The 8,429-nt window shown below is 49.7% G+C and overlaps 1 protein-coding gene across 1 annotated transcript in view; it reads right to left on the bottom strand.

Moving 5' to 3' along the window:
* Nucleotides 1-4,798: 4,798 nt before the first annotated feature.
* Nucleotides 4,799-8,429, bottom strand: part of RASGEF1C (RasGEF domain family member 1C) — a 36,626-nt gene continuing 32,995 nt past the window's right edge. Inside the window, exons 12-13 of the mRNA XM_004387161.1 lie at nucleotides 5,418-5,490; nucleotides 4,799-4,823 (exon numbers count right to left, since the gene is read on the bottom strand). Of these exons, the coding sequence (XP_004387218.1) occupies nucleotides 4,799-4,823; nucleotides 5,418-5,490 (98 nt within the window). The remainder of the gene's footprint in view (nucleotides 4,824-5,417; nucleotides 5,491-8,429) is intronic.

Genomic DNA, 8,429 nt, shown 5'->3' on the forward strand with positions numbered 1-8,429 from the left:
CAACAGGGTTCACAGAGGGCTGCAGCCCTGAGTTAGAGGGTGTGCACCCATAGGTACCACACTGAGGGCTCTGAAGGAGAGGAACTGGCAGGGTGGGGATGGGGTTCCTTGTCTTGAGCACATATGAGACACTGCAGGGCCCTCCTGAAATCCCAGGGGATAACAGGCTGCCACAAAAGAGGAGGGAGTCTGAGCAGAGGAGAGAGGTGTGTTATTGTATCTGTGACTGTGGGAAACCTGGTAACCATTAGTGCCCCTCCCCTCCACTTTGCTTCTCACTACCCAGAGCAGCCCTTAGGAGCAGAGCTCTAGAGGCCAATGAACCCTGGTAAATCAAAGCCCTGTCCCTATGAGTGGGGTGTCCTTGGGCAAGTGGCTTTGGTTTCTGATCCTCTGTTTAATCACTGACCAAGGATGGTAGTGATAGCTGCTACCTTATGGGGTGTGCTTTGCTGCATGTAAAGCACTTGGCCTGGTAGCCACTTGCAAACTAGAATATAATATCACAATCAAGATATTGATTGGGTGCTTGCCGTGAACATTTGTTTCGGGCTGTAAGATGGAGGTCCCACTTTGTGAGGGTTAAGGTTGTGTGTCAACTTCGCTGGGCCATGATTCTCAGTGGTTTGGCAGTTATGTAATGATGACATCTGCTATGAGCAGCCAATCAATTGAAAGGGAGTTTTCTTGGGGGTATGGCCTGCCTCCAGTATATCAATGGATGTTCCAGCAAGGCTATCACTCGGGATCCTGCATCCAGCTTGTCATCGTCTCACCTCTGGTTCTCGGGACTTGAGCTAGCAAGTCCTGCTGATCTTAGGATTTGTCAGCCTCTGCAGCCTGTGAGCCAGTAGCCTGCTGTCTGACCTGCCAATCTTGGATTTGTCATCCCCTGCAGCTACGTGAGTCAGGAGAAGCCTCCAGCCTGATGCCTGACTCATGCAGTTGGGACTTTCCAGCCTCTAGAACTGTGTGAGCCATTTCCTTGAGATAAATCTCTCTCTCTCTCTCACATATATGTGAATTTTGCTTTTTCACTGGTTTTGCTTCTCTAGAGAACCCAGCCTAAGACACACCTAAAGCACATCTCAACTGTGGTATTTGGCTGACAGCCCGTTACCTGGCTCATAACCCTTTGAAAGGGTAGGAGTGGGCCTGCCTCATATGAACCCTGCAGTGTGAGGGGATGCAGAGGACTGAGGTCCAATGCCTGCCTGGGAGATCTGAAGGCAGGGGTCACATCAGTGGCCATCTGTCTGTCCCTGAGGTGTTAGGGGAAGGGGCCTGTGGCCAAGCGTATGAGAACTGCCTGGGGTCATCCAGGTCCAGGCTGGAAGGGCTGCCAGGTGGGATGAACAGGTGTGGGCAGAGGGCCTGAACAGGCTGGATTCCTGGGATAGGTGGCTGGTTTTGGCAGAGACACCCTTGCCCAGGGAACTGCTTGTGGGGAGGGGTCCCCAGTGACATAGCAATGTGGGGGAGGAGCTTCAGAAGACTCACAGAAGCACCCGTGTGAAAATGGATCTATTCTGAATCCCAGCTGAGCTCAGGGGCCTCTGAGGCCAAATCCCATCTAGGGAGAACCTTCCTGAGGAAAGTTCTAGGCAATGAAGGAGAGAGACAGCCATATGCCCTCCCTGACCTCCTGGGCACAGTGGGGCTGCTGCCCATTCCAGGAGTCCCAAGTCAGTGGGCCCAGGTGCCTGTGACATGGCCACAGCCTGGCAGCTTCAAACCCCTCTCCCGCGTGTTGGGAGTTCCCTTCACCAGGTGCTGGGCCATTTCCTTGGGCATCACTCTGGGCCCCACTTGTGCCACTGACACCTGCCTCACAGACCCCTGGGGCCATTCTACCCAAGCTCCTCGCAGGTGATGTCATGTGGGAGTCGTAGGGACTGAGGCCAAGATGGCAGGGTGGTTAAAGGGACCTCTACAGGAAGGGCCAAGAGTCCTGGCATGGGGCTGGTGGTGCATGTGACCCAGGGGTGAGCAAGGCCCATTCCTCTCTGGCCTCTGAGGCTGTACCTGGAGGAGGGGTATAATGAGCCCCACCTGAGGGCTACTGGGCAGCTGTCGGGGGATGGCAATCCTCCTGGCTCTACCTGTGCCTGTCACCCAGCAGCTTCTGAGGGCCCCTTCCATGATCCTTGATATAAGCCTGCTCAGCCTGACCACCTCCACCCTGTGGTCAGCACTGGGCTGGCTGTGGGCTGCCCGGGACCCCTCCACCAGCTGCGGGTGAGTGTTGGAGAGCCCAGGCCTCACCTTCATCCTCCCCTGACACCCACTGTGCCTGGGTCACCAGAAGGCTGGCAGACTGCTGGGCACTCCACGGGGCAAGAGCGATAGTGCCTGGTGGAGGGAGCAGGTGTGGAGGGGCTAATCATCTTCCAGAAAGGGGCTCTGAACCTGAGGCTGCAGCACCAGCTAGCTTGGCAGGGTGGGGAACGGCATGCCAGGCTTCAGGAACAGCATGTGCAAGGCCTGAGGCAGTAGGGCCGGGCCCCACCCTTTATTAACACAGTCACTAGTGTTGCTATTGCAGGCCACGTACTGCTTTCCCAGCATCGTTTCATGCTCCCCATGGCCAGGGAGGAGGCTGGTGTGACCACCTGATCACCCTGCAGAAACGCAGGACTGAGCCAGGACAGCTGCTGTTGCGGGGGCATAGCACTGGTGTGAGAGCCAGGCTCCTGGGCCTGTGTGAGGGGTTGCACGACGCAGGGTGATGGCTGATGGTGCTTGGTCCAGTGAAGACCATTACATTGTGCTAAGATGTTCTAAGCCTGTCAACTTCCGCCTCCTGAGCTCAGGATTCTCGGGTTTCCGTACAGGCCCCTGCACAGAGGAGCTCAGGAGTAAGGAGATGGAGCCAGGTGTACAGCATGGCCTTGGGCACTTGGGCTGATCTGGGAGCCCCCAGTGGGTCCTGTCTCCACGGCCAGGGCAGGAGACAGCCTCCTCTGCCCGGACCCAGGCCCTAGGTGGGCCTCCTAGAGCTCCGTGGTCATTGGTCCTGACCTGCTGGCATGTGTTTCCAAGCTGGGCATAGCTCCTTCTGTGCCACTGGCCCTGACAGGCAGCACTCAGTGTGACTGGGAGGCAGGGACAGTCCCTGCTGATGTCTGCAGAAGGTCATTTCTAATGTAGCCTAAGGAAATGCCAAGGACTGAGGGAGGGTGCTGGGTAAGGATGGGGGTAAGGGAAGTGGTTCTAGCCCAGCTCCAGGGATCCCCAAGGCTCCTTGGATTTGGCCTGAGTGCCTCTGCCAGAAGCTGTATGTGGTATGATGAGGGGAAAGAGCCTTGGGCTCAGCTGAAGTCCAGTTCCCCCTCTGCCGCCGGCTCCCTGTACAACTTGCCCCTCTGGGGTCTCTGAGATGAATGGGGGCAGTGGGTGGGGGGAGCTGCTCTGGGTGCGGAGCGAATTCCTTTCCACCCTAATGTGCTATGCTCCCACGCCTCTGCTGGCTGCTGGTGGTTCCGGGGCCTTGCTGGAGTCCTGGGGTTACTCAGGCAAAATTTCCCAAGCCAGGTGAAGCACCTGGAGTGCTGGTGGCCCTGCCTCTGCCTGTGTCCCAGATGGAACCTGAGGCTGTGCTGCCAGGACAGCCAAGTCTGGTACTGAGCGGGGCCAAGGAGCCAGCCAGTGTGGGTCACTGCATCCCCAACAGGCCCCTCTGCTCTGCCCAGCAGGCCCTGCAGCCCCTGGAGACCCAGGAGGAGGGCACCCTGACCAAAGGAGGGGGTGCACATCCCCCTCCCTGACTTCCTGGTTGGGTGACCTAATCACATGCCAGCTGCTCGGCTGATCTTTTTGCTTCCTCATACAGATACTGGAGTTGGGGCCCCATGTCTCACAGTGGCTGAGGGTGCCTCGCTGGCTCCAGCCCCACCTCAGAGAGAGGCATCTGGCTACATGAGGGGCTGTCAGTACCCATTCACTGAAGGTTTATTTACTATGTGACAGGCACTGCCAGCACAACACAGGGTCTCTGGAGTAAAGACGGCCACCGTGCCCCGTCCTGGACCATGGCTACCACATTCCCAGACCTGCACTGGGACATGACCCTGCATCCCGGCAGAAGATCCCCCCAGGCTCAGAGACAACAGTGTGGACATGGTTTACAAGGATGTATGAATGTGTGTTTATACAAGGGAGCTGGGAGGCAAGATTGTAGTGTACGCATTGTCCACTCCGTTTCACAGATGTGTCCTGCTGACCGGTTTGCCATTGATCACTAGAAAGCCATCCCCTGATACCAGCAGGACCCAGGGGAGGGGTGCACAGAGCTGCAGAAACAAGCCCATTGGGAGAGGCGGGGTGGAGCCCACTAGCAGGATGCTGGGGGCCACGGGGAGCTCTGAGCCGGTCTCACATCTCCTCATGGTGCCTGCTGGGGCTGTGGAGGTTCCCAGGCTGCCAGGAGACAGGCTGTAGATGTGTCAGCCTCCATGGCACACATCACTCAGGGAGATTGCACAGTTGCAGGTGCCCGACCCTCTGAAGGCAGTGCTGTGTCCTTGCCAAGGATAGACACACTGATCAGCAACGTGACCTCTGGGCATGTGCCACCCGGTATGTCTGGTGTGGCAGGCCCAGGGCCCTGCCAGGGTTGAGGTTACAAAAGGTCTCCTGCACCCCACATGGCTACTGTGGCGGGCCACAGGGCCACGGGATCATGGTTTGCAAAGTTGGGAGGCACTGCTGACATCTCAGCCCCCCCAGGCCATTGAGGCCGGGCTGCAGGAGGCTTCTGCTGACTCCATCTCTTCCTCCTCTTTTAGCTTGGTGCTTCTCATGTCTTCCCCAAAATAGAGGACCTGCAGATTTAAATGAACTGGAGAGTGGTGAGGCCATTGGGTGCTCTGCCCCAGTGTTACTCATCTCCTCAGCCCCTGCCATGTCCTCATCACACACTCCCACCTGATAGGGGTGTTCTGCAAACCCTTCGGACTTAGTTCTCAGAGCCCTTTGCTGTGAAATCATTCCTGCCCTGCGCTTGGCTGTGTTCACATGCCCAACAAAGCAGGAGATGGTGTGTGTCTCACTTTCTGGCACACAAATATGGACTGGGAGTTGGCCACCAGCCCTGGGGGGGTCATGTTCCCAACCTCATCCCTGCCCCCCACCTAGGGGTGGATTAACCAGTAAGCAAGTTATGCACCGGCTTACAGGTGGGGCTGCCATGCCCAAGGGGCAGAAGAACAGGGCCTCTGAGCGGTCCCTAGCACGGGATTAATTGTGCTTAGTTACTAATCTGCAGTGCACAGTTTCACCTGGTTTTTACCACATGATGTGGGCCCCCAGGAGGCTGAGGGACAGGAATCTCTGAGGCTTCTTGGTCCTGGACTGGCCTCACACACCCTCAAACCTCTCTCTCTACCCCCAGGCCCTGCCCTGGAGCACAGACTCACCTTAGAGATTTCCACCTCTCTTTTTCTGTTTGGTTCTCTGGGCTCTCACTTTCATAAGAAGCCAGATAAAGACCTAGAGAGAAAACGAAGGGAAATTAGGCAATTATGATTGATGACAATAACCTGTTCTATGCCCACAGCTTGACCTGCTTTTATAAAATTAGTTTTTATTTTAAGATAATTGTAGATTCATACGCAGTTGTAAGAAATAATATGAGAAACCCTTTACTCAGTTTCCCCTAATGGTAACCACTTGCAAACTAGAATACAATATCACAATCAAGATATTGACATCAAAGTAGATACAAGAGACCAAAGGGGCAGCTTCTGTCCAGAGGTGAGATGGGAAGGCAGAGAGAGTTAGGAGCTGGTTGAATGTTCATGGGGAATCGGGGGCAGAGGGGAGGAGTGTGCTGTCGCAGAATGGTGTGAGCTGTTGGGGTCTCATAACAATGTACGTAAAAAAAATTTTTTGTATGGGAGACTAACTTGAAATGTGAACTTCATTTAATTACAACAATAAAAAATTAAAAAAAGATATTGACATCAATACAGTCAATATACAGAACACTTCCATCACCACAAAGATCCCTCATGTTGCCCTTTTATAGCCACACCCATTTCTCCTCCACTTCCACCATCCTTAGCCCCTGCCAACTATTAATCTGTTCTCCATTTCTATATTTTGTCATTTCAAGAATGTTATATATAAACATAATCATACAGGATGTATCATAGTTACCTAGTGCTACTGTAACACAAATTCCATAAGTGAGTGGATTGAAAGAACAAAAATTTATTTCCTCACAGCTCTGGAGGCTAAAAGTCCAAATTAGGGTCTTGGCCATGTCGATTCCTTCCTTGTCAGTAGCCTCGAGTATTCCTTGGTGATCATCACATGGCATCTGTCTTCCGTGCGTTGGCGCACGTGCATATGTGTGTGTGTGTAATCTGTTCTTTTTATAACTTAAAAGTTATTAGATTTAGAACTTACTATACCTGGGTAAGACCTAATTAACATAACAAAGAAAACCCTATCTCCCAACAGGATTACATCCACGGTACAAGGGCCAGAAATTCAACACATATTTTATAGGGGGGGGGCACAATTTAATTCATAACATATGTAACATTTTTGGATTGGCTTTTTTCATTAGTATAATTCCCTGGAGATTCATCAGGTTGTTACATGTATCAATAGTTTGTCCCTTTTTATTGCTGAGTAGTATTCCACGGTATGGATGTACCACAGTTGGTTTAACAAGTCACCAGTTGAAGGACATCTGGGTTGTTTCCAGTTTTTGGCTATTACAAATAAAGTTGCCATAAACACTTGTGTACAGGTTTTTGTGTGAACGTAACTTTTCATTTCTCAGGTATAAATGCTCAAGAGTGTAATTACTGGGCAATATGGTAGTTGCAGAGTATTTTTTATGGTAGTTCCAAGTTTAGTTTTTAAAACCTGCCAAATTGTTTTCTAGAGTGGCTATTCCCACCAGCAATGTATGTCTGATCCAGTTTCTCCACATCCTTGCCAGCTTTTGGTGTTGTCATTAGTTTTTATTTTAGTTATTCTGATAGGTGTGTAGTGATATCTCATCATGGTTTTAATTAGCATTTTCCTAATGGTGGCTAATGATGTTGAACATCTTTACATGTGCTTATTACCCATCTGTGTATCCTCCTTGGTGAAATGTCTCTCCATGTCTTTTGCTGATTTTCTTTTACTATTGAGTCATGTTGAGTCTAGATACTAGCCCTTAGTTAGTTATGTGGTTTGCAAATATTTTCTCCCAGTCTGTAGTTTATCTTTTCATTATCTTAACAGGGTCCTTTGAAGAACAAAAGTTTTTAATTTTGATTATTGTAAGTCCAACTGATCAATTTTTGCCTTTATGGATCACGCTTTTGGTGTCAAGTCTAAGAACTCTTTGTCTAGCCCTAGATCCCAATGATTTTTTCCTAAAAGTTTTATAGTTTGACATTTTACATTTAAGTCTATGATCAATTTTGAGTTAATTTTTGTATAACGTGTGAGACTTTGGTTGAGGTTCCTTTTTTGGCCTGTGAATGTTCAATTGTTCCAGCATGGTTTGTTGAAAAGTTGTATTTCCTTCATTGAATTACTTTCGCACCTTTGTCAAAAATCAGTTGAGTATATTTGTGTAGGTCTTTTTCTGGCTTCTCCACTCCGTTCCATTGATCTATGTGTCTATCCTTTGACAAACCATGCTGTCTTGATTACTGTAGCAATATATTAGCTTTTAATATCAGGTAGAATGATTCCTCCCACTTTATTCCTCTTTCCAAAGTTGTCATAGCTATTCTAGTTCCTTTGCCTTTCTATATAAATTTTAGAATAATCTTGTCTATATCTATAAAAAATCTTCCTGGGATTTTGATAGGAATTGCTTTAAAACTGTTGTCAGTTTGGAGGCTAAAAGTCCAAATCAGGGTCTTGGCCATGTCGATTTCTTTCTTGTCGTTAGCCTTGGGCGTTCCTTGGTTTCTTGGCACTCATCACATGGCATCTGTCTTCCATGTGTATGTGTGTGTGTATGTGTGTCTTTATTATGCTCAGTTTTCAACTCCATGAACACAGTATGTCTCTCCATTTATTTATATCCTCTTTGAATTCTTTCATCGGCATTGTGTAGTTTCCAGCGTACAAGTCCTATACATATTTTGTTAGATTTACACCTAAGGATTTCATTTTTTGAGTGATTGTAAATGGTATTGTATTTTAATTTTTGTGTACATGTGTCTAGTACATAGAAATACAATTGATTTTTGTATATTTATCTTGCATTGTTTAAAAAATTTTTTTATTGTAGTTTAGATGAAGTTTTACAGAACAAGTAGTTTCTCATTAAATAGTCAGTACACATATCTTTTTATGACATTGGTTAACAACCCCACGACATGTCAACACTGTCCCTTCTCAACCTTGGGTTCCCTACCACCAGCTTTCCTGTCCCCTCCTGCCTTCTAGTCCTTGTCCCTGGACTGCTG

Source organism: Trichechus manatus, unplaced genomic scaffold (genome assembly GCF_000243295.1).
Source record: "Trichechus manatus latirostris isolate Lorelei unplaced genomic scaffold, TriManLat1.0 scaffold00181, whole genome shotgun sequence".
NCBI lineage: Eukaryota > Metazoa > Chordata > Mammalia > Sirenia > Trichechidae > Trichechus > Trichechus manatus.